The sequence below is a fragment of the Balaenoptera acutorostrata genome, chromosome 14 (assembly GCF_949987535.1).
Source record: "Balaenoptera acutorostrata chromosome 14, mBalAcu1.1, whole genome shotgun sequence".
In the NCBI taxonomy this organism is placed as follows: Eukaryota; Metazoa; Chordata; class Mammalia; order Artiodactyla; family Balaenopteridae; genus Balaenoptera; species Balaenoptera acutorostrata.
Window position 1 is genome coordinate 3,574,896 of NC_080077.1, and position 27,072 is coordinate 3,601,967.

The 27,072-nt window shown below is 35.5% G+C and overlaps 1 protein-coding gene across 1 annotated transcript in view; it reads left to right on the forward strand.

Annotated features, from left to right (window-relative positions):
* Positions 1–27,072, forward strand: part of PDE10A (phosphodiesterase 10A) — a 298,539-nt gene that overhangs the window by 121,005 nt on the left and 150,462 nt on the right. The window contains 1 exon segment of the mRNA XM_057528096.1: positions 298–426. Within this exon segment, the coding sequence (XP_057384079.1) occupies positions 298–426 (129 nt within the window).

The window sequence follows — 27,072 nt, forward strand, 5'->3', positions numbered from 1 at the left end:
TAGTCTACTTTGTCTCTATGAATTTACCTGTTCTAGATATTTCATATAAGTGGAATCATATAATGTTTGCCCTTTGTGTCTAGCTTATTTTATTTACCATATCATTCTTAAGGTTCCTCCATGTTGTAACAGGACTTCATTCCTTCTTATGGATGAATAATAGTCCATTGTATGTATATACATCTTTTAAAAATATTTCTATGTTAAATCAATCGGCATAAATGTCATTTTTCTATATCTTTGATGTAAATGAAGATGTCGTATTGGTTAATTTTATTCTTTTCAATTCTTTTACAGGTTTGACAGATGAAAAAGTGAAGGCATATCTTTCTCTTCACCCCCAGGTATTAGATGAATTTGTATCTGAAAGTGTTAGTGCAGAGACTGTAGAAAAATGGCTGAAGAGGAAAAACAACAAACCAGAAGGTAAGATCTCATTCAGATTGAGTGTGGATTATTTTCTGTTTTATAATGACAAAAAAGGTATTTAATACATGCTAGAAAGTAAAATATTAGTAGTTTAATTCTGGAAGAATTTTATTCTGTTTAAAAAGATAACTTAAAATAAGTTAGAAGGAGGGGAAACAAATACAAAAGGATGATCTGTAACTAAAAAAAATGCCTGGCAAAGAATTGAAAATTTATTTAGATATGACCACATTGAAAAATGCAGATGTCAATATTAGACTTGATTTTATTTAATGATTATTATTGATTATAAAAATATTCTTTATAGATTTCAAAAATAGATTTATATTATATTTTGCAAAATGAATTATTCAAACAATTTTTGTATGTGCACAGTAGGAAAAGATGTCTTGACTTACATTAGACATTTTATTTACACTCATAAACTTAAGATGTGGTTATATTTATGGAAAAAAGAAAGGTGGACTCAAAAGGAATGTGAAGTCAAATAAATTTCCGCCAAAATTGAATCTATGTTAATATATTGGATTTGGTTATTCTGGTATAATTTTAATTTTGGATTTAAATGAATTTATATTTGGCCACTTATGACTTCTCATTTCTATGAATGTTGCTTTTATAGTGGAAATTAAAATTTATATACGATTCTAACTATATGGAGAACTTTTATATTAAAAAAACCAAAATATATACTATTTTTCTGGAAATTTTTTTTGTGTAAAAAAATGCTACATTTAAAGTTCAAACATGACCATTACTAAAATATTACGCTGTTAGACCTATGCTAATAGTGTGCTGCCTGGAGCTGATTTTCCTCACTCTACATATGAAAGTTTCTATAATTTTCTTACATAATTTTTATAATAAAAAAGAGGTGGATATTTTTAAAAAGAGAGTTTTTGGTATTGAAACACAAAATTGTTTTTAAAGTGTCCATGGGTGTGTGTGAATGTGTATGCATGTATGTGTGGATTGAGAGGGAGGGAAAAAGGGAGAGAGAGAGAGAGAAAGAAATATACCTAAATCAGAGACAGGCATATTCTTTTCAAAAGGATCATGGCATTAATAGTAAGAAAAAAGCTTGACATGGCATGTTTCATCTATTACAAACCTTACACATTTCCAAACAGTTCGAGATGTCTGAAACTTTCAGAAGTGTGACAGAGTTGTACTTAAGGCAACCTGCTGTATAATGGTGGACAGTAATATAATGCAAACATATATGCTGCCAACATTGTTAATCAACTACACTCCCATATAAAATGAAAAGTTAAAAATACATATGATGTCTCTGAGATATGAAATTGAGCGTAGGTCTTAGAAAATGAAAAGAATCGCATGCTGTTTTAGTGTTACAGTGATAGTTAACTTTTAAAGTTTTATAAATATTTGAATGTCATTCCACATCTCCCGAACCTGTTTTCTATATTAGTTAACCAAATAATACTTTAAACCTCTTAATACATATACTCAAGAGTTAAATGATTATTAAGAATAGCAATGTGTAACTGAAACAATACTCAGTTATGCTGGAAGAAAAACTTGTCCTTATAAGGAGATGATTTTGACAGTGACCCTGTGCTGGGCTAGAGACTGTTGATGCCACCGAGAATGTGAGTGAATCGTCCGCTCGGGGCTCACCGTCTAGTGGTGGGGACAGGCATAGAAGTAACCTCAGCGCAGAATGCATCAGCAGGAAACAAGGATGCAAGCAGTTTGCAGTGGAAGGGCATTAAAAGGACCCTTTAATTCTACTGCTGCGGTCCAGTAAGACCCTTTTTACCTCCCCTTCCAAGGAGTTTATCACAAGAATGTATCTCATTACATCTGCTTTATATCCCGTGAGATTCTGTAGCATGGCCCCTGCAGACTGTTTAAAGGCAAGGTTTAGCACTAAACTTGTGTGAGTAGCATGGAAAAAGCATTGCCCAGTCTTCTTTGAGATGTAGAAAGCCAGTTAAATATCTTCATTTCATTTATATTGTCATGGATTAAAGTAGTGGTTCTCTGAACCATCTCCTTTCTTTTCCCTCACCCCCCCCCCCCCTTCATTATTATCCCTTCATTGAAAATGTCTTGAGGAAGAAAATTTTTGTCAGGAGATTTTTAAGCAGTGTTTCTATTTCCACGTGTGGACCCAGGAACAGAAAGTGTGATAGCTAGAAGGTCTTGGAGAATATTTTGTTGAAAATGAGAAAAACCTATCCAAATTATTTCATTTTGTGTCAGTATAGTAAAAGAAAATGAAGTAAGGAAAACTGTGCTGGAATAAATAATTTGCACAACACTTTGTACATTATAAATACTCAATAAATATTTATTTTATTTATTTTTTTAAACACCGATAAACCAGCCTTGCATGGAAATGATCTATATTATGGGGACAGAAAATCGTGTAAAGGCATATTCTGCTTACAGAAAGATCCTATATGAAAATTCAGATTTTTAAACAAATGAATAAAGGGGTGATTATTTAAATTACAAAGTTATATTTGCCTTTAAAATGGTCAGCTTTCATACTGCTTGCACGTGTTTCTTAATGATGACTGTGCTATCCAAAAAGCTAGTTTTTCTTCAATCATTTAGCATTTTATTCAGCACCTACTGTTTGCTTGGTGCTCAGAAGGCAAAATGCTTAAAAAATAGAGAACGCATGACATTTTATTTAAACTATGGTAATATTTATAATGGCCTAATATTGTGTGACCATAGAGCAGTTGTAATTTTCAAGACAGCTCACATATATTGACCCTTTACATCTGGTTGAATTAAGGAAGGTTAAGTAAGCTCATGTTCATTTGGCAGATGTTGGAAATGTGCAAGGGAAGCTAAAGGGTCACTAAGGGTCCAGCGTTTATCACAAGAATGTGTCTCATTACATCTGCTTTATATTCAGTGAAATTCTGTAGCATGGCCCCTGCAGACTGTTTAAAGGCAAGGGTTAGCACTAAACTTGTGTGAGTGGCATGGAAAAAGCATTGCCCAGTCTATCACGTGTACCTGTAAATGTCAAGTAATTAACAATGAAAATGTTAGTGCTGTCAGCTGCCTTTAATGTTTACAAGAATGGTTTCTTTTTTTACACAAAGAATATAGTTACATTTTTTCACCTCTCCATGATTCTAGAGATGGGATTTAATTTTCATTCAAATAAAACTGTTAGATATTTCATACTTAGAATTAGTGGGATTTAATTTATGCCCCCCAAACCTATTATATACAACCTAAAATGTGGATTAAGTAGCATTTGCCCTACTTGGTATATAACATACAGTTTCTATGCTAGTGTATATAATGTAGCAGGATATTAAGTTAACAAAGCATGAATTTGCCAAAGCACACAATGTTAGAAGACTTCAGTTAGTAAGACACTAGTCAGTGATGTGTTAACTATTAGGACATACCATGAATAAGAAAAAACACATAATTGAAATAGTTTACTTGGAACTTCATTTTGGGCACTTTCTCTCTTTTCCTTAAAATTACGTTGTCTCAAATGTTGAAATTACATTTTCACATAGAACTTTCATATTCTTTTTAATAATGGAAACCAGAAAATGTGTTGAGTGTTGCCTGCCTTAATCTAAATTATAAATAAACCTGAATTCACCATCTGGTAACCAGAAGGGGGATAAAGTTGATATTAATTCATTTGTAAAGAGTTACTTGATGTATTTTGTTAATTCTGTTAATTGTACATATTACTGTTAAAGGCATATCTTTAATATATTCTTTTTGAGAGTGTTTGGGCTCCTTAGCAATCCAATCAAGTTGATTGGGATTTTGATAATTTCAAAAGATTAAGTCAGATCATCACAAATATTGTTAGTGATTATGAAACTAATTCAAAGAAATTTAATAGCTTTGTTATAGACTAGATTGATTTCTGAAGCAGTTTTTATATTATCTGTAAAGCTCCTATCGGTGGTAGCTATTATTTTTTCATTCAACATTGTTACTACATTTCCTAAATGAAAATTTTGTTTGCAAGGGATTCTAACTAATGAAAATGTTATGAGCTGATGGAGTTTTGAAAATACTTTTTGTTGGTGTTTCTTTTTATAAAAATTGTATTTGTTAATTGCACATATTATAGAAAAAGATGTGTAATAGAAATCATTGCATCTATTTAATATAATTTTTTTCGGCATTTAAAATTTTGTTTCATGTAACGCAGATTTTTAAAAATAAAATAAAAAGCCTGTGAAAGATAAGTGAAATAACCATTTCTGTGTGTGCGTGTGTGTGTGTGTGTGTGTGTGTGTTTTAATCTACCCCTTAAAAGCTTCCTGAAGATTTAACATTGATCTGGATTATTTGACCAAAGGTTGAATAATCATTTCTAGAAACATTCATTTGAGTGGTGAGTTGTAGCTGGAATGTGACCAGGTACTACTCATTTCTCTAGCTACTTATTCAGCATGCCAGTTGACAAAGATCTGTGTAGTACCTACTATGGGAGTGTAGTTGGAAAACAAGGAATATAAATTTGATTCCCTCAAGGTCACTTTCTGACAGAGGAAGACAGATAATAAACACATAAGCTATGAATGAGATTTATTTCAGTGTTTGTTGACTGTGTATATTTGAAAACATCTAGCATAAGGTCTAGCAAACAGAAATTTTTAGGAGAATTAGATTTGCTTGAGATTTTAAAATCCACATTGTTTGCTTTTGGATAGTCAGACAGAGCCTATGTTTTATATTAAGCATGTGTGCCTGTCCATCTGCCCTGTCCTGGGCTCTTTGTAAGTCACAGGAACACTATTTCTCGTGTTTACTGCCCTTAAGGAACTCATAATCTTGTGGTGTGGAAAGAAGATATGAAACTATGAGAGTACAGCAACTGAGGGTGTATAATCAAGTGTTAAATTGTGTGGTATAGTTTATCAGGACAACACTTGTGAGAATTGGGGTCATTAAGAGATATGAAAATTGAGAAGGCTTTTTGTAGGAATTGGTTTTTGATTTAGGCAACTGGTTCCCCAGATCACCACCAACATCACTTGGGAACTAGTTTGGAATGCCATAGGTTGGGTCTTAGCCCAGACCTTCTGAATCAGAAACTCCTGTGGTTGGACCAGCAATCTGTGTTGTAACAAGCGCCCACCGCGGGCCCCGGCCCCGGCCTGGCCCCCGGCCCCCGGTAATTCTGATGCAAGCTAACACTTGAGAACCACAGCCTTGGGCACTGGGGTGGGGGCCTGTGGAGGAGCTGGGGGGAGCAACAGGAGAAAAGGCAGGGCTGCAGGACTTGCTGTGATTTCCTTCTGGGAGAGGCTGAAGAGGGAGGATTTGTCACAAAATTCTGGGTAGAAGCAAGTTGACAGAAAGTAGTAGGGTGGTCGAAAGCAGGTTGGCTATAACAGCTCAAGTAGGAGTTTGGTTAAAGAGAATATGTTCAGTCACTCTTCTTTTCTTTTTAAAAAAGTTTCTGGATTTTTGTTTGTTTGTTTGCTTTCGTAGTGCTGGCAGTTTTGATATGCTGTGGAGTCATTTGGTATAGATTTTACATCTTGAAACTATTTTTTCTTATTTTAAGAATGGGAGAAGTTGCTGTTAAAATTTTTGTCTTTCTACTTTCATTTTATTTTAACTATTTATTCATGTTCTGCATTGACTGTAATAGGGAAAGCAGAAACAATGTAAAAATCCAAAGTAGGTGTTTAATTGATAGCTTTGCTAAAGTATGGTGAGTTGCAGAGCTACTTATATTATCACCTTTTTGCAAGATAATAATCACATATAAATGCATAGACAAAGAGCTAGTAAAATATATGTCATTGTGGTTGTTTTTGGATTTTTGGGATTTATAGGTGTGTTTATATCCTTATATGTGTTGCTGTTATAATAAGAAATAATTAGAAGAAATATTAAAAGAAAGTTTTTAGAGTTTTTCTTATATGGAGGGTTTTGCCCCAAATTTCAGTACTTCTAATTCAGTTTAAACCAATTATTCTCTGCTTCTTTGGCTACTCTTCTGTTGCAAGGGATAATAAACATTTATTCTATATTTACTAATCCCTTTATTATTGGCTTTTCCTCCCCCTCCCCCATATGTTATCTTCAGTGACATAGATTATCACATAGGAAGTTGGTGGCTGAAATGGGGTCTAGCAAAGCACACAGCTCAGTTTTTTCCCAGAGTCATCATTTTGGGTTTACAAATTATTTTACTCAAATTTACCAAATATCTTCTATATGTTTAGCATTTGCTAATAAGCATCAGACATGAATTCAGTTGTAATGGAATTTGCTGTCTAAAGGGGGCAACAAATATTAAGTAATTTGACCATAGTTATTTAAATCAGTTATATAAGTTTTTTCCTTGTGATGAGAACTTTTAGGATCTATTGTCTTAGCAGCTTTCAAATACCATGCAGCCGTGGTAACTCTAGTCATCATGCTGTACGTTGAATCCTCAGTATTTACTTATCACATAACTTGAAGTTTGTACCTTTTGACCACTTTCACTCAATCTCCTCATCCTAAATCAGTTTACAAAGTATTAAGGTTGAAACCTTTTTCTTGAAGGTCAGGAACAAGACAAGCTTGCCCACTCTCACCACTTCTATTCAACATGGTACTGGAAGTCCTGGACAGAACAATAAGGCAAGAAAAAGATATAAAAAGCATCAGAATTGGAAAAGAGGATGTAAAAGGGTCTCTTTTTGCAGATTACATGATTTTATATATAGAGAATACTAAAGACACTGCCAAAAAGTTGTTAGATCTAATCAGCTAATTCAGGAAAATTGAAGAATACAAAAATCAGTAGTTTTTCTATACACTAACAATGTATTATTTGAAAAAGAAATAAAACAATCTCATTTACAATAGCATCAAAAACAATAAAATTCTCAGGAATAAATTTCACCAAGGAAGTGAAATACCTCTACTCTGAAAACTACAAGACACTCATGAAAGAAATCGAAGAAGACACAAATAAATTGAAAGGTATACTGCGTTCATGGATTGGAAGAATTAATATTGTGAAAATGTCCATACTACCCAAAACCATCTGTAGATTTAATGCAATCCCTGTCAAGATTCCAGTGGCAATTTTTTATAGAAGTAGAAAAAAAAATCCTAAAATTTACATGAAACCATAAAAGACCCTAAATAGCCAAAGAATACTGGGAAAGAACAAAGTGGTAGGTATCACACTTTCTGATTTCAAGGTATAGTACTTAAAACAGTATGATACTATATGAAAAAAGACAAATAGATCAATGGAATAGAATCAAGAGCCCAGAAATACACCCAAACATACGTCAACTAATATTTGACCCTGGAGCCAAGAATACTAAAAGGAGAAAAGACAGTCTTCAGTAAATGGTGCTGGGAAGATTGAATTTTCACATGTAAAAGAATGAAACTTAGACCCCTATCTTATACCATTCACGAAGATTAACTTAAAATGGATCAAAGACTTAAATATAAGACCTGAAACCATGAAACTCCTAGACAAAAACAAAGGAAAAATAGCTCCTTGACATTGGTGTTGACAATGATGTTTTAGATATGACATCTCCAAACACAAGCAACAAAAACAAAACTAAGCAAGTGAGACTACATCGAGCTAAAAGCTTCTGCACAACAAAAGAAACAATGAATAAAATGAAAAGCCATCCTATAGAATGGGGAAAAAATTTGCAAACAATCTGATAAGAAATTAATACATCAAAATAAGTAAGGAACTCATTCGATTCAATAGCAACAACAGTAAAAGAAAAAAAATAATCCAATTTAAAAATGGGCAAAGGACCTGAATAGACATTTTTCCAAAAGAGATATGGGAATAGCCAACAGGTACATGAAAAGATGTTCAACTTCTGGAATCATTAGGGAAATGCAAATCAAAACCACTTCACGTGAACCTGCTAGAATGGCCATCATCAAAAAGACAAGAGCTTTGGGACTTCCCTGGTGGTCCAGTGATTAAGACTCCATGCTTCCACTGCAGGGGCACGGGTTCGATCCCTGGCCAGGGAACTAAGATCCTGCATGCCACGTGGTACGGCTGAAAAAAAAAAAAGGCCAAGAGCTAACAAATGCTGGCAAGGATGTGGAGAAAAGGGTATCCTAGTGCACTGTTGGTAGGAGTCTAAACTGGTGCAGTCACTGTGGAAAACAGTATGGAGTTCCTTAAAAAAATAAAAATACTATTATCATAGGATCCAGCAATTGCACTCCTGGGAATATATCTGAAGGAAATGAAAACACTCTGTCAAAGAGATACCTGCACCCCAATGTTTTCCTGCAGCATTATTTACAATAGCCAAGACATGGAAGCAACCTAAGTGTCCACTGATGAACAAATAAAGAAGTTGTGGTATATATATACAATGGAATATTATTCAATTATTTAAAAAAAGGGGAAATCCTGCCACTTGTGACAACATGGATGGACTTTGAGGGCATTTTGCTAAGTCAGAGAAAGACAAATGCTGTAAGATCTCACTTTTTTTTAATGTTGAATCAAAAAAAAAAAAAAACTGAAAAGGAGACCAGATTTGTGGTTACTAGAGGTCGGGGGTGGGGTGATGGGAGGGGAAATTTGGATGAAGGTGGTTAAAAGGCACACATTTCCAATTATAAGATAATTAATACTAGGAATGTAATGTAAAACATGATGACTATAGTTAACCCGGGTATGTGATACACCAGCTGTTAAGAGAGTAGACCGTAAGAGTTCTCATCACAAGGAAAAAATTTTTTCTTTTTTTCTTTTTTTAAATTTGTATCTATATAAGATGATGGATATAAACTAAACTTACTGTGGTAACCGTTTCACAATATATGTAAGTCAAATCTTTATGTTGTATACCCTGAACTTGTATAGTGCTGTATGTCAATTATATCTCGGTAAAACTAGAAAAAAATCTTTTAGAAAGATGCTAAAAAGGAAGATTGGTGTTTAAGCTCAGGCCTGAAGGATGAATTTGCTTTTTTTTTTTTTTTTTTTTTTTGGCTGCACTGGGTCTTCGTTGCTGCACACGGGCTTTCTCTAGTTGCGGTGAGCGGGGACTACTCTTTGTTACAGTGCGTGGGCTTCTCATTGCGGTGGCTTCTCTTGTTGCGGAGCACGGGCTCTAGGCACGTGGACTTCAGTAGTTGTGGCACGTGGGCTTCAGTAGTTGTGGCTCGCGGGCTGTAGAGCACAGGCTTAGTAGTTGCAGCACAGGGGCTTAGTTGCTCCGCGGCATGTGGGAATCTTCCCAGACCAGGGCTCGAACCTGTGTCCCCTGCATTGACAGGCGGATTCTTAACCACTGTACCACCAGGGAAGTCCCGAATTTGCAATTCTATTAGAGGAGAGGGAGAAAGAGTTTGAGGACTCCAAAGGTGGAACGGGTTTTGTTGGAGAATCGTGGAGGAGGAGGATGCGGATGGGAGCAGAGAACGATCCTACCAGACTGTTCAGGTCATATTTAAGGGCTTTGGATTTTATCTTGAGAGTAACATGAAGGTATGGAAAGGTTTGAAGGAGGTCTGATAAGACATATTTTGAATGGATTTTCACAGTCTATATCTTGTTTGGTATGAAAAAAAAATCAATGCAGTGAAGTTTCCGTCTCTGGTCAGTTGTCATCTTCCCAGAGCTCATCAGCACATTTGTTCGATGGTTTGTTGTGTCAGTATCAGTTGATAACTTACTTGCAGATATCTTAATGCAGTAGCTCAGTATTTTGAAATGGAAGCCAAAAGTGTGTATCTCTAACGTTTATGAAATATCAAGGAAAAAAGTTTTGCTGGGAACTTTTTATAGAACCTGTATGACTAATATTTTCAAGTGGAGTAAATAAATGTTCATGTTGGTTTTAGCACAATTTAAAACCTAATGGTGAAACATTAACTGTATTTGGGGAAAAGTGAACATTGAGTGAACAAGATACAGGAAGAGAGAAAGCACTCATTTCTTTAATCTGTATAAATCACGAAACGTTATCAAGAATGACTCATAAAGCACAGAACATTGAGAAGAGACACAACAAAACAAGAATGGTTCTCAAACTTCCAAAACAGTTGAACAGGAAATGATAAAAATGATGAAAGGAATGATTTATCTTGGAGTAATTTTATAAACATGAAGAGCTTGTCATCAACAAATGAACCATTAACACTAGGGATGTTTTAGAAATTAATCTCAGACTAAGGATTTTAAAAGTCAACGGTCCTTAGATTAATCAGAGTTGAAACTCCTTATTTTGGAATTTATGTGATGTTTTTCACTTAAAGAGTTTACCTAAACTATATATAAACAAGCATATTTATTTTCCTAATTATATATGTATGAGATTTATTTGAGATGGACTTATTAATAATATTTCTCACAGCCTTGAAATTTTTTTTAGACATCAATGGAGGCACTCAGATTTCAGTTTGGCTTGTAATTGTCCTTATACTGTGGTGCCTATTCAGTTTTCTATACATTCTTTTACTGTGGGGTTAAGAAAATTAAGTTCTAGACTAAGTCCTATTAGAACTTTCTTCATAAATTTTTTATATGAAAGTATAACACAAAGAATGGAAACTTAAAATGTGTTAATTTATTGGCAATTTCTAAGATATGTGACTTCAGTTCTTTTTTTGTGTTTGATATCCTAAGGAGGAAATTAGAAGTGACTTTAGAAGCAAAATATTTTTTCTGATATTTTTTCACATAAAAAGACTTATGCATTCCCCATACACATTTAAAAATGTAACATGTAGCATATATTTAAATTATTTTTGTTTTAAGAATTGCAAATCCGTTTCTTAGAGCAGTATCTTGTTATGCAGAATTCTTGCTCTAAATATTCGTTGAAGGACGGAATACACTTAAGTTAAATATGGACATGCAAAGTTTCAGTAAAACTGGGGATTACTAATATAAATCAATCAAAGCTTTATGAAATGAAATTAATGCCTGGCTAGTAAACATTTATAGAAAGAATGAATAAGTGAATATAGTGAAGCCCATAAGATTACAGAAAATTCCCATACTGTTTTGTAAAAAGAAAATTTTAAAAACTAGTTTTTATGCTATTAAGGAAAAACAACAATAACAATACTCTAACAGGAAAAAGCAGGTATAGGAGATGCTCCTATGGATAAAAAAATATATATATTAACTTACTCAAATAGTAAAAACAAGCAGAGATCTCAGTAAAGTTATAAATTGTGTAATAAATGAATTTTTCAAATGATAATGGCAAATAATAATGTGGTACTTATTTGCCAACTACTATTTTAAGTGCTTTACATATATTCAGCTAATCCTCACAACAATATTATGAGAAGGATATTATCACCATCCCCAACTTACAGATGAGGAAACTGAAATAGATCTGTAAAGCATCAGAGCTGGGATATGAACACAAGTATTGAAAGCAGGGCCTGGGGCTTCCCTGGTGGCACAGTGGTTAAGAATCCGCCTCCGGTGCAGGGGACATGGGTTCAATCCCCGGTCTGGGAAGATCCCACCTGCCATGGAGCAACTGAGCCCGTGTGCCACAACTACTGAGACTGCACTCTAGAGCCCGCGAGCCCCAACTACTGAAGCCCGCGAGCCCCAACTACTGAAGCCCGCGTGCCACAACTACTGAAGCCTGCGTGTCACAACTACTGAAGTTCACGCACGTAGAGCCCGTGCTCCGCAACAAGAGAAGCCACAGCAGTGAGAAGCCCACGCAAAGCAAAGAAGAGTAGCCCCCACTCACTGCAACTAGAGAAAGCCTGCTTGCAGCAATGCAGCCATAAATAAATAAATAAATTTATTTTAAAAAAAAAAGAAAGCAGGGCCTGGGAGATATATTTATACACCTATGTGCATCATAACATGATTTGCAATGGCCAATGGTGGAAGCAGCCCTAGTGTCCATTGATGGATGAGTGGATAAGCAAAACGTGGTCTATCCATACAGTGGAATATCATTCAGCCTTAAAAAGGAAGGGAATTCTGACCCATGCTACAACATGGATGAACTTTGAGGACATGATCCCATCACAGAAGGACAAATACTGTGTGTTTCTACTAATACGAGGCACCCAGAGTAGACAAATTCTTAGAGACAGAAAGTAGAACAGTGGTTGCCAGGGGCTTGGGGAGGGAGGAATGGGGAATCAGTGTTTAATGGGTACAGAGTTTCAGTTTTGCAAGATGAAAAAGTTCTGGAGATTGATTGCACAATAATGTAAATATAGTAAACACCACTGAACTGCATGCTTAGAAGTGGTTAAAATGGTAAATTTTATGTTGTGTATTTTATCAAAAATTTTTTACTTAAAAATTAAAAAAAAATCCAATCAACTATCACATCATTTAGGAAGTCTTTGGGGGACACCCCCAGGTTGATTTAGATGGGCCAATTGCTTCCCATGACACCCCGACTTGTTCTCCTGGCTCTGGGATACTGTGCATAAGAGTAAGTCCATGGTCTGTGAGGCTCGAGAGAGAGACCCTCTTGAAGAAAATTTGGTATAAAAGCGAGTATTTCTTTTCTTTTTTTAATTTTAATTTTATTGGAGTATAGTTGATTTACAATGTGGTGTTAGTTTCAGGTGTACATCAAAGTGATTCAGTTATGCATATACATATATTCATTCTTATTTAGATTCTTTTCTCATATAGGTTATCACAGAATGTTGAGTAGAATTCCCTATGCTATACAGTAGGTCCTTGTTGGTTATCTACTTTAAATATAGTAGTATGTATATGTTAATCCCAAACTCCTGATTTATCCCTCCCCATTCCATGTTTCCCCTTTGGTAACCATTAGTTTGTTTCTGATATCTGTAAATCTGTTTCTGTTCTGTAAATAAGTTTATTTGTATCATTTTTTAAAAATTAGATTCCATATATTCATATGATATTTTTCTTTGTCTGACTTACTTCACTTACTGTGATAATCTCTAGGTTCATCCAAAAGTGAATATTTCTTTGGATTGGGAAAATAAATGACCTTAAATTAAGAATTTTTAAAAGCTGAAAAATCTATGAACATTACACAAATCCAGAAAATTAACATAATACTGTATTAACTTTAGTTATTTCCACTTTTGAGGAATTGTGAATAATATTAATCCAATGTTAAATAACTCCCTAGAAGAGCAGTTTCATGGGAAATGCTGGGTCATGTTGCTTTTATTGGAGTGTTTTTATGTGTTGACTTATGTTTTGGTCTTTTTGACAAGATTTTAATCTTATCTCTTGGATAGGGATCTTTGAGTCTTCTGAACCCATTTAAGACATCATAAGATGTGTTTAGATGTGTAAAAAGTATCATCTGTTTCATACTTATCCTATTTAGCTTCGATTTCTTAGAGATTTATTCTATTTACTAGGTTTCTAATTGTAAGAAGGAATCATTTGGTGGCAGAGCTTTCCAGGATTGGCTAAGCCTCTAATCTCTTATGCAATGTTTGACATAATGGGCAATATTAAATGCTCACTTAATGAATAAAAGATTGAATAAGTGAATGAATAATTCACAAGCACTCTAATGTATACAATGAAATTAGTTTTGATTCATGGTAAGATAGTGATATAAGGTTATTTTCCTAGCTCATTATATTAAAAATACAGCTTTTTATATTACTTTGAACTGGAATCTTTAGAGTAATTTATATATTGCTTAGCATAGAAAATGAGTCACTTGTTAGTGCCCAAGGACACACTGTCTAAAGGTAGCTGTTATTTTATTCTACTATGTCCTTGTAGTTGTCGAACATGGTAAAGGGAATAATTATATATGTAATTCAAAGTGAAATATGATATTTATGATTATTTTAAATATTGCTGTTTTCCTTTAATGATTTAATTTGGATACATGATAGAGGGGAAGTGTGTGACCAATTTATTCTAAAGCCCCAGAAGCTCTCATAGGTCTCATGTTAACCTCACTTTTCCATTCGTTAATGAAAAATTACTTTTGGAAATGTAAAAGTTGCTTATAATTTGTTCTTTCATCCTTAACATGCAAAGTGGTGTCAGACTACTAAGTGCTTTTATACTGTCATCAGAAATAGTGCCAGCAAGTAAGGTTTCATGTGTGATATGGTAGTAGAAGGTTCTTTGATCTGGATCAATAAAAACAGGTGAGGGACAGCCTGTTTTTGATGTGTGTAGATCTTTGGGAATAATGTAACTCAATAAAGCAATCATTAATTGGACAGTTTAGGAGTTTTATATTTTTGAATATCAGGGTTAGAATAGGGAAGCAGTATGGTGGTTATAGGTAATTATGGTCAGAAAATATAATCAAAATTGCAGTATTCAGACAGTTTGCTGTAATTCTGCTGTTTCTCTGGACTGTAACATTAGAATGATCCTATATTTACCTTCTGATTCTTACTATGCTTTCATGCTTCCTGAGATAGTAAATTGAGTTGTAAAAAGTTAATTTGACTGAACTTATATGTCTGTGATGCTGTTTGGAGTATATTTTAAAAAGAAAACCTAATAGGGATACCATCATTTGGTTGTTAACTCTGTAATTTATTTCTGGAGAAGTTCGAGAATTAATTTAATTTCAATATTATTGTAATCACACTGTAATTATACTCATTGCTTGGTGACAGCACACAGGTAGACTCAGTTTCACATACAAAAATACTAGGCTGTTACTTCCTGACTGCCACCCCAGCACGGTGGGCTTCAATAAGTATTCGTCGCACCATCTGCAGGGGGTGTAGCTTAGGTTAGCTATCAGTTTATACAGTCACGTGATTATTGTATTTGTGATCCACTCATTCATTTGTTCACTCATATATTTACTACATGCTAGTCAAAGCAGTTCTAACTAAATCAAGTGATTCGATGTATGGTTAGGCCGTCTGGTCTGCCAGCCCAACAGTGTTGGATGAAAAGTTGGAGAATATTACCTTTTGTAATTTATCGTCATTTAAAATATATTTATTCTTTCCTTATTTTTTTAGCAAAAAAAAAAAAAATACACAGGCAGGTTCTCCATATTCTAATTATGGTAGATGTTCTACTGCAACCAAATTTTGGAAATGCATATTTGTTAATGAAATTAAATTTCTGTACAACCTATTCACTTTTAAAGTCAAGTGCTGAAATTAATTTCATAATATTTTCCTCTCTTTTTGATAGATGCAGTTGTGGTTCTATTACATTTAATTATCAAATAAGATTTAAATCCTGGGATATATTTATTTAACATAGGTTAAATTAGCTTTGCCCAAGAAGAACCTGATATCTACTACCAGATAATTAAAAAAACTGGAAACAGAATAGTTTCCATAAATTTAGAAGGGTGGCTTAAACTGATGTTGAGGATTCCCATTTCACCATGTTTGAATTTATGCACACAAGTACTTCATGACTTAGTGAACATGTAATTCCTTCATAGCAAACTTAATGGACCTATAATTACTTTATAGCAACAGATGTGCTGGGCCTATTTTAACAGGAATTTTTAACTTGAAAGCATCTATTTAATCCTAATTTTAGAAATAGGGAGAATTTTGAAGATGAGAGGAATATGCGTAGAGCACAATTTTTGGGGGGCAGTGGATATCGGGAGTTCAGTTATGGACATATTAAGTTTGAGATGTTTATTAGACATAAAAATATAGGGTCAGATAGGCAGTTGGATATTTGAGTCTGAAATTCAGAGTATGCTTAGGGCTGAAGAAATGAATTTGAAATCATGAGCATATAGACAGCATTTAGAGCCATGAGACTATGTGAGTAAGTGTAGACAGAGGTTCAAGGATTAGGTGCCCTGGAGAATTTCAGCATAGGAGTTTGGGGAAAGGGATCTAGCAAGAGAAACAGAAGGGAAGTGTTCAGTGAGCTAGGAAGATAACTGAGAGAGTGTGCTGGGAGCCAAGGGCAGAAAACCTGTGGGATGGAGTGAACAGCCGTGTCAGACGCTGCTGGTGAATCAAGTGAGATGAGGGTGAAGAACTGATCCTTTACTTTAGCAATGTGGAAGTATTAGTGATTTGCCTAAGCATGGTTTTGGTGGAGTGGTACAGTTGATTGGGGTGGGATTTAAGAGAGAGTGGGAGGAGAGGGCTTGGAGGTGAAGTGTATATACAAGTCTTTTTTTTTTTAACATCTTTATTGGAGTATAATTGCTTTACAGTGTTGTGTCAGTTTCAGCTGTATAACAAAGTGAATCAGCTATATGCATATGTATATCCCCATATACCCTCCCTCTTGCATCTCCCTCCCACCCTCCCTATTCCACCCCTATAGATGGTCACAAAGCACCAAGCTGATCTCCCTGTGCTATGCTGCTGCTTCCCACTAGCTATCTATTTTACATTTGGTAGTGTATATATGTCAATGTTACTCTCTCACTTCGTCCCAGCTTACCCTTCCCCCTCCCTGTGTCCTCAGGTCCATTCTCTACATCTGCGTCTTTATTCCTGTCCTGCCCCTAGGTTCATCAGAACCATTTCTTTTTTTTTTAGATTCCATATATATATGTTAGCATATGGTATTTGTTTTTCTCTTTCTGACTTACTTCACTCTGTATGACAGTCTCTAGGTCCATCCACCTCACTACAAATAACTGAATTTCGTTTCTTTTTATGGCTGAGTAATATTCCATTGTATATATGTGCCACATCTTCTTCATCCATTCATCTGTCGATGGACACTTAGGTTGCTTCCATGTCCTGGCTATTGTAAATACAGCTGCAATGAACATTGTGGTACATGGCTCTTTTTGAATTATGGTTTTCTCAGGGTATATGCCCAGTAATGGGAATGCTGGGTCGTATAGTAGTTCTATTTTTAGTTTTTTAAGGAACTTCCATACTTTTCTCCATATTGGCTGTATCAATTTACATTCCCACCAACAGTGCAAGAGGGTTCCCTTTTCTCCACACCCTCTCCAGCATTTATTGTTTGTAGATTTTTTGATGATGGCCATTCTGACTGGTGTGAGGTGATACCTTATTGTAGTTTTGATTTGCATTTCTCTATTTATTAGTGATGTTGAGCATCCTTTCATGTAGTTGTTGGCAATCTGTATATCTCCTTTGGAGAAATGTCTATTTAGATCTTCTGCCCATTTTTTGGGTTGGGTTGTTTGTTTTTTTGTTATTGAGCTGCATGAGCTGCTTGTAAATTTTGGAGATTAATCCTTTGTCAGTTGCTTCGTTTGCAAATATTTTCTCCCATTCTGAGGGTTGTCTTTTCGTCTTGTTTATGGTTTCCTTTGCTGTGCAAAAGCTTTTAAGTTTCATTAGGTCCCATTTGTTTATTTTTGTTTTTATTTCCATTTCTCCAGGAGGTGGGTCAAAAAGGATCTTGCTGTGATTTATGTCAGAGTGTTCTTCCTATGTTTTCCTCTAAGAGTTTGATAGTGTCTGGCCTTACATTTAGGTCTTTAATCCATTTTGAGTTTATTTTTGTGTATGGTGTTAGGGAGTGTTCTAATTTCATTCTTTTACATGTAGCTGTCCAGTTTTCCCAGCACCACTTACTGAAGAGGCTGTCTTTTCTCCACTGTATATTCTTGCCTCCTTTATCAAAGATAAGGTGACCATATGTGCGTGGGTTTATCTCTGGGCTTTCTATCCTGTTCCATTGATCTACATTTCTGTTTTTGTGCCAGTACCCTACTGTCTTGATTACTATAGCTTTGTAGCATAGTCTGAAGTCAGGGAGCCTGATTCCTCCAGCTCCGTTTTTCTTTCTCAAGATTGCTTAGGCTATTCGTGGTCTTTTGTGTTTCCAAACAAATAGTGAAATTTTTTTGTTCTAATTCTGTGAAAAATGCCATTGGTAGCTTAATAGGGATTGCATTGAATCTGTAGATTGCTTTGGGTAGTAGAGTCATTTTCACAATGTTGATTCTTCCAGTCCAAGAACATGGTATATTTCTCCATCTGATCGTATTATCTTTAATTTCTTTCATCAGTGTCTTATAGTTTTCTGCATACAGGTCTTTTGTCTCCTTAGGTTTATTCCTAGGTATTTTATTCTTTTTGTTGCAATGGTAAATGAGAGTGTTTCCTTCATTTCTCTTTCAGATTTTTCATCCTTAGTGTATAGGAATGCAAGAGATTTCTGTGTATTAACTTTGTATCCTGCTACTTTACCAATTCATTGATTAGCTCTAGTAGTTTTCTGGTAGCATCTTTAGGATTCTCTCTATATAGTATCATGTCATCTGCAAACAGTGACAGTTTTACTTCTTTTCCAATTTGAATTCCTTTTATTTCTTTTTCTTCTCTGATTGCTGTGGCTAAAATTTCCAAAACTATGTTGAATAGTAGTGGTGAGAGTGGGCAACCTTGTCTTGTTCATGCTCTTAGTGGAAATGGTTTCAGTTTTTCACCATTGAGAATGTTGTTGGCTGTGGGTTTGTCATATATGACCTTTATTATGTTGAGATAAGTTCCCTCTATGCCTACTTTCTGGAGAGTTTTTATCATAAATGGGTGCTGAATTTCGTCGAAAGCTTTTTCTGCATCTATTGAGATTATCGTTTGGTTTTATCTTTCAGATTGTTAATATGATGTATCTAATTGATTGATTTGTGTATATTGAAGAATCCTTGTATTCCTGGGATAAATCCCACTTAATCAAGGTGTATGATCCTTTTAATGTGCTGTTGGATTCTGTTTGCTAGTATTTTGTTGAGAATTTTTGCATCTATGTTCATCAGTGATATTGGCCTGTAGTTTTCTTTCTTTGTGACATCTTTGTCTGGTTTTAGTATCAGAGTGATGGTGGCCTTGTAGAATGAGTTTGGGAGTATTCCTCCCTCTGCTATATTTTGGAAGAGTTTGAGAAGGATAGGTGTTAGCTCTTCTCTAAATGTTTGATAGAATTCGCCTGTGAAGCCATCTGGTCCTGGGCTTTTGTATGTTGGAAGATTTTTAATCACAGTTTCAATTTCAGTGCTTGTGATTGGTCTGTTTATATTTTCTGTTTCTTCCTGGTTCAGTCTTGAAAGGTTGTGCTTTTCTAAGAATTTGTCCATTTCTTCCAGGTTGTCCATTTTATTGGCATATAGTTGCTTGTAGTAATCCCTCATGATTCTTTGTATTTCTACATTGTCAGTTGTTCCTTCTCCGTTTTCGTTTCTAATTCTATTGATTTGAGTCTTCTCCCTTTTTTTCTTGATGAGTCTGGCTAGTGGTTTATCAATTTTGTTTATCTTGTCAATGAACCAGATTTAGTTTCATTGATCTTTGCTATCATTTCCTTCATTTCTTTTTCATTTATTTCTGATCTGATCTTTATGATTTCTTGCCTTCTGCTACCTTTGGGGTTTTTTGTTCTTCTTTCTCTAATTGCTTTAGGTTTAAGGTTAGGTTGTTTATTTGCGATGTTTCTTGTTTCTTGAAGTAGGGTTGCATTGCTATAATCTTCCTTCTTAGAACTGCTTTTGCTGCATCCCGTAGCTTTTGGGTCATCGTGTTTTCATTGTCATGTGTTTCTAGCTATTTTTTGATTTCCTCTTTGATTTCTTCAGTGATGTTTTGGTTATTTAGCTTCCATGTGTTTGTATTTCTAACAGATTTTTTCCTGTAATTGCTATCTAGTCTCATAGTGTTGTGGTCAGAAAAGATACTTGATACGATTTCAATTTTCTTAAATTTACCTAGGCTTGATTTGTGACCCAAGATATGACTTATCCTGGAGAATGTTCCATGAGCACTTGAGAAGAAAGTGTATTCTGTTGTTTTTGGATGGAATGTCCTATAAATATCAATTAAATCCATCTTGTTTAACATATTGTTTACAGCTTTTGTTTCCTTATTTATTTTCATTTTGGAAGACGTGTCCATTGGTGAAAGTCGGGTGTTAAAGTCCCCTACTATTATTGTGTTGCTGTTGATTTCCCTTTATGGCTGTTAGCATTTGCCTTATATCTTGAGGTGCTCCTATGTTGGGTGCATAAATATTTTCAGTTGTTATATCTTCTTCTTGGATTGATCCCTTGATCATTATGTAGTGTCCTTCTTTGTCTCTTGTAATAGTCTTTATTTTAAAGTCTTTTTTGTCTGATATGAGAATTGCTACTCCAGCTTTCTTTTGATTTCCATTTGCATGGAATATCTTTTTCCATCCCCTCACTTTCAGTCCGTATGTGTCCCTAGGTCTGAAGTGGGTCTCTTGCAGACTGCATATATACTGGTCTTGTTTTTGTATCCACTCAGCCAGTCTGTGTCTTTTGGTTGGAGCATTTAATCCGTTTACATTTAAGGAGTTATCGATATGTATGTTTCTATTACCATCTTCTGAATTATTTTGGGTTTGTTTTTGTCAGTCTTTTCCTTCTCTTGTGTTTCCTGCCTAGAGAAGTTCCTACAGGAGCCATTTAGATGGAGATCTCTGGGATAGCTGTTGCCGATTGATATTACATGGGGCTGGGAGGTCTCTGGTGGTCCAGTGTCTGGAGTTGGCCCTCCCACCTCTGAGGCTCAGGCCTGACACCAGGCCAGAGCACCGAGACCCTGTCAGCCACACGGCTCAGAAGAAAAGAGAGAAAAAAGAAAGAAAAACAAACAAATAACTAAATTAATTAAATAATTCATATAAAATATTATTAAAATACAAAAATAATAAAAAAAGAGAGCAAGCAAACCAATAAAGAAATCCACCAATGATAACAAGTGCTAAAACTATACCAAGATATACATAAAAATCAGAAACAAGTCAGTCACAGACAGCAAATCTCAAGTCTACAGTTGCTCTCAACATCCACCGCCTCAATTTTGCATTGATCTGTTATCTATTCAGGTATTCCACAGATGCAGTGTTCCTCAAATTGACTGTGGGTATTTAATCCACTGCTCCTGAAGCTGAATGGAGAAATTTCCCTTTCTCTTCTTTGTTCGCACAGCTCCTAGGGTTCAGTTTTGGATTTGGGCCTGCCTCTGTGTGTAGGTCGCCTGAGGACGTCTGTTCTTCGCCAAGACAGGATGGGGTTAAAGCAGCAGCTGATTAGGGAGCTTAGCTCATTCAGGCCAGGGGGAGGGAGGGGTACGGTAGTCATAATTGGAATGCAGGGCGAGCCTGTGGTGGCAGAGGCCAGCATGACATTGCAACAGGCTGAGGTGTGCCGTGTGTTCTCCCGGGGAACTTGTCCATGATTCACGGGACCCTGGCAGTGGCAGGCTGCACAGGTTCCTGTGGAGGTGTGGATAGTGATCTGTGCTTGCATACAGGATTCTTGGTGGCTGCAACAGCTGCATTAGCGTTTCATGCCCGTCTCTGGGGTCCGCGCTGATAGCCGCAGCTCGTGCCCGCCTCTGGAGCTCATTTAGGTGGTGCTCTGAATCCCCCCTTCTCATGCACCCTAAAACAATGGTCTCTTGCCTCTTAGGCAGGTTCAGACTTTTTTCCAGACTCCCTCCCAGCTAGCTGTGGTGCACTAGCCCCCTACAGTCTGTGTTCATGCAGCCAACCTTAGTCCTCTCCCTGGGGTCTGACCTCCGAAGCCTGAGCCTCAGCTTCCAGCCCCCACCCGCCCCGGTGGGTGAGCAGACAAGGCTCTCAGACTGGTGAGTGCTAGTCGGCACCGATCCTCTGGGCGGGAATCTCTCCACTTTGCCCTCTGCACCCCTGTGGCTGCGCTCTCCTCCATGGCTCCGAAGCTTCCCCCCCACCCATCCCCCTATCTCCTCCAGTGAAGGGGTTTCCTAGTATGCGGAAACTTTTCCTCCTTCACAGCTCTCTTCCAGAGGTGCAGGTCCCATCCCTATTCTTTTGTCTCTCTTTTTTCTTTTTTCTTTTGCCCTACCCAGGTATGTGGGGAGTTTCTTGCCCTTTGGGAAGTCTGAGGTCTTCTGCCAGCATTCAGTAGCTGTTCTATAGGAGTTGTTCCACATGTAGATGTATTTTTTTAAATTAATTAATTTATTTATTTATTTTTGGCTGTGTTGGGTCTTCATTTCTGTGCGAGGGCTTTCTCTAGTCACGGCGAGTGGGGGCCACTCTTCATCGCGGTGCGCGGGCCTCTCACTGTCGCGGCCTCTCTTGTTGCGGAGCACAGGCTCCAGACGTGCAGGCTCAGTAGTTGTGGCACACGGGCTTAGTTGCTCCGTGGCATGTGGGATCTTCCCGGACCAGGGCTCAAACCCGTGTCCCCTGCATTGGCAGGTGGATTCTCAACCACTGTGCCACCAGGGAAGCCCTGTAGATGTATTTTTGATGTATCTGTGGGGAGGAAGGTGATCTCCACGTTTTACTCCCCCACCGTCTTGAAGGCCCACCCTGTGTATATACAAGTCTTAAGGCTTGTTGTGAAGGAGAAGAGAGAGGGCATGGTATCTGGAGGGTGAGGGCCTTTCTTTTGTTTTTTAACATGGGTGCATGGGTTTTGTACTGACAGTATTCCCAGGACGGGTAAGTTCATTACCCTCTGGGTAAGATACATCGCAGTATCTACCACAGAAACCAAGTGCAAGAAGGTCAGAATGGTTTAGAATTCACATTTCAACCCGTCTGTAAGAAACTATTATATGCCAAGTGGTGGTCTCATTTCAAAGCAGAATATGTACAGTTATCTGAAAAGTCTATGAAATACTCCTCCCTTCTCTAACTACATACGTATCTTTATGAGTTCAGATTTTCTTTGATTACTTCAACCATAATAACATGCCACAAAAAATTAGGTTCAAGAGCCGTTTAAAAAAGAATCTAGCCTTTTAAATTAGGCAGACTTTACAAGGATTTATAAAAATGTAAAAATATACCCCTCTTCCCAGTAAAATTTTCTTTGTTTTGGAAAATAGTAGTTTCTTTGTAAAAATTTGTATGCGTGTTATGTGTAATGGGATTATTACTATTATTTTAAAAGTAATAAGTACACATTTAAAATGCCTCAGTTTTTATTTCTATTACAGCAAATATCAGTACTTATAAAAGACATAAATTAAAAGCTCTCTGGGCTCCTCATTAATTTTTGAGTGTAAAGGAATGTAAGATTAAAAAACTGAGAACCACTTCAATGTAAGAATCTCCCAGATTTCCCATGGCTGGCTTTTCATGAAAGACTAAAATCCTTTAAGAAATTATGGTCCAAAAAAAGAATTCTAAATACTCTGTGTAAGTACTTTATGCAGTAGAGTTGTGCATAATGTATACATTCATTTAATTTCTTCAATTCTATAATATATTAACATTATTTTCTGATATTGTTGAGCATATAAAATATGATGTATTTGTCTTACCAATAGCTAGGGCTTTTTGTTAATTAAAAGCCAATTCAGTACGTTGTGACATTTTTTATTTGCTCAAATTTATTAGCATTCCCATCTTAACTAGCATATTTAGATTTTACATATTAGAAGCAAATCTAGAGTGTGTAAGTAAAGGGAGAAGGAACTTTTGGGACAAGTATTGTACTTAAAAGCATATAAGTTCTAACATTTGTTTTCATAAAACATAAAAAAAATCACTATGCAATCACTATACAATTAGTATCAATCATGTAACTGGAAGTGTTGTATACTTACTGCCTTTTTATGAAAATATTCTAGTCTATAAAATACTTAATATGCCTCTTAAAAGTCTTGTGCAAATAAATGACCTGCCTCTCATGTAATCTTTTTTTCCAATTTTTAAAATAGTGGTAAAATACATATAAAATTTACCATCTGAACCATTTTTAAGTATACAGATCATTGATATTAAATGCATTCATAATGTTATGCTACCATCACCACCATCCATCTCCAGAACTCTTTTCTATACCCATTAAACAGTAACTCCCATTCCCCGCTTCCCTATTGCTCCCAGAAATCACCATTCTACTTTCTATCATTTTGACTAAGTATCTCATATAAGTGGAATCATACAGTATTTTATTTGTGACCGGCTTATTTGATTTAGCATAATCTTCTGAAGGTTCATCCATGTTTTAACATATATCAGAATTTCCTCCCTTATTAAAGTTGAAAAATGTTCCATTGTACGTATACACTACATTTTGCTTATGCGTTCATATGTTGATGAACACTTGGATTGCTTCCATGTTTAGCTATTGTGAATAAGGCTTCTATGAACATGGTTATACAGATATCTCTTCAAGCTCCTGCTTTCGATTCTTTTGGGAATATACTCAGAAGTGGAATTGCTGTATCATATAGCAATTCTATTTTTAATTGAGGAACCACCATATAGTTTTTCATAGTAACAGAACCATTTTACATTTTCACCAGCAGTGCACAAGGTGCCAGTTTCCACATCCTCACTAACACTTTTTAAAATTTTTTTGATAATAACCATCCTAATGGGTGTGAGGTGGTATCTTGTAATTTTGATTTGCATTTCCCTAATAATTAGTGATGTTGAGCATCTTTTCATGTGTTGATTCGCCAGTTTCCTATCTTCTTTGGAGAAGTGTCTATTCAAGTCCTTTGCTCATTTTTAAATCTGGTTGCTTATTTGTTTTTGAGTTTTAGGAGTTCTTTGTATATTCTGGATGTTAATCCCTTATCAGATATGTTATTCAAAAATATTTTCTTCAGTTCTGTAGGTTGCCTTTTTAATCTGTTGATAATGTCTTTTGATGAACAAATTTTTATGCAGTCCAATATTTCAATTTTTTCTTTTGTTGTCTATGCCTTTGGTGTTGTGTCCAAGAAATCACTGATAAATCTAATATCATGAAGATTTTGCCCATTATTTTCTTTTAAGAGTTTCATAGTTTTAGCTCTTACATTAAGGTTTTTGATCCGTATTGAGTTCATTTTTCTATATGATGGTATGTAAGGCTCCAACTTCATTTTTTTGCATGTGGATATTCAGTTTTCCCAGCACCATTTGTTGAAAAGGCTGTCCTTGCATCATTGAATGGTCTTAGCACCCTTGTCAAATTATTTGACCGTATATGTAAAAGTTTATTTCTGAGTTCTCTATTTTATTCCACTGACCTACATGTCTTTCTTTATGCCAGCACCACAATGGTTTAATTATTGTAGTTTTAAAAGCAGAAAGTGTGAATCCTCCAGCTTTGTTCTTTTTGAAGATTGTTTTGGATTTTCAGGGTCCCTTGAAATTTCATACGAACTTTAGGATAGGTTTTCCTATTTGTTCACCAGTCATCTTTGGGATTTTGATATGGATTGTATTGAATCTTTAGATTGCTTTGGGTAGTATTGACATTGTAGCAATTTTAAATCTTCCAATCCATGAAAGTGAAATGTGTTTCCATTTATGTCTGCTTTAATTTATTTCATCAATGTTGTGTAGTTTCTATTGTACAAGTCTTTCACTTCCTTTGTTAAATTACTTCCTAAGTATTTCATTCTTTTTGATGCTAGTGTAAATGGAATTGTTTTCTTAGTTTCATTTTTGGATTGTTCATTGTTAGTGCATAGAAATTCAGTTGATTTTTGTGTGTTGACTTTGTATCCTGCTACTTTGCATTTATTAATTCTAATAGTGTGTGTGTGTGTGTGTGTGTAATCTTTAGGGTTTTTTGCATATGAGATCATGTACAAACAGAGATCTTTTTACTACTTCTTTCCAACTTGGATGCCTTTTATTTCTTTTTCTTGCTGAATTATGCTGGCTAGAACTCCCTGTACTGTGTTGAATAAAAGTGTTGAAAGTTGACATTCTTAAAGGAAAGGCGTCTCTTTTTTATTATTGAGCATAATGTTTGCTGTGGGTTTTTCATATATGGGGTTTCATTTTGTTGAGGTAGTTTCTTTCTGTTCTAGTTTGTTGAGTGTTTTTATCATGAAAGGGTGTTGAATTTCATTAAATGCATTTTTTTGATTCAATTGACATGATCGTGTGTTTTTTTTTCCTTCTTTCTATTAATTTGGCATATTACACTGATAGATTTTTGTATGTTGATCCATTCTTGCATTCCAGGAATAAATCTCACTTGATCATAGTGTATAATCCTTTTAATATGATACTAAATTGAGTTTGCTGGTATTTTTTTGAGGATTTTTGCATCAATATTCATAGGAGATATTGTTCTGCAGTTTTCTTTTCTTGTAGCTTCTTTGTCTGGCTTTGGTATCAGGGTAATGCTGGCCTCAAACAGAAAGCTAGAAAATGTTTTCTCCTCTTCGGCTTTTTGGAAAAGTTTGAAAAGGATTGGTGTTAGCTCTTCTTTAAATGTTTGGTAGAATTCACTAGTGAAGCCGTCAGGTCCAGGGCTTTTCTTGGTCAGGAGTTTTTTTTTATTATTATTATTCAATCTCCTACTAGTTACAGGTCTCTTCAGATTTTCTTTGTCTTCACAATTTAGTCTTGGTGTGTTTTGTGTTTCTAGGAATTTTCCATTTCATCCAGTTCATTCAGTTCGTTGGTGTGGAGTTGTTCATAGTACTCTCTTATAATCCTTTTTATTTCTGTAGAATCAGTAGTAATATACCTGCTTTTATTTTTTATTTTAGTAATTGGAGTCTTCTTTTTTTTTCCCTTAGTCCATCTATCTAGGGTTTGTCAATTTTGTTGACCCTTTCAAAGAATCAAGTTCTGATTTCACTGATTTTCTATATTGTTTTCTATTCTTTATTTCATTTAGCTCTGCTCTAATCTTTTTTTATATCCTGCCTTCTGCTGGTTTGGGGCTTATTCTTTTTCTAGTTGCTTTAGTTCTAAAGTTAAGTTGTTGTTCTGAGATATTCCTTATTTTTTAAATAATCATTTATAGTTATAAATTTTCTCCTTAGCAGTACTTTCACTGTGTCCCA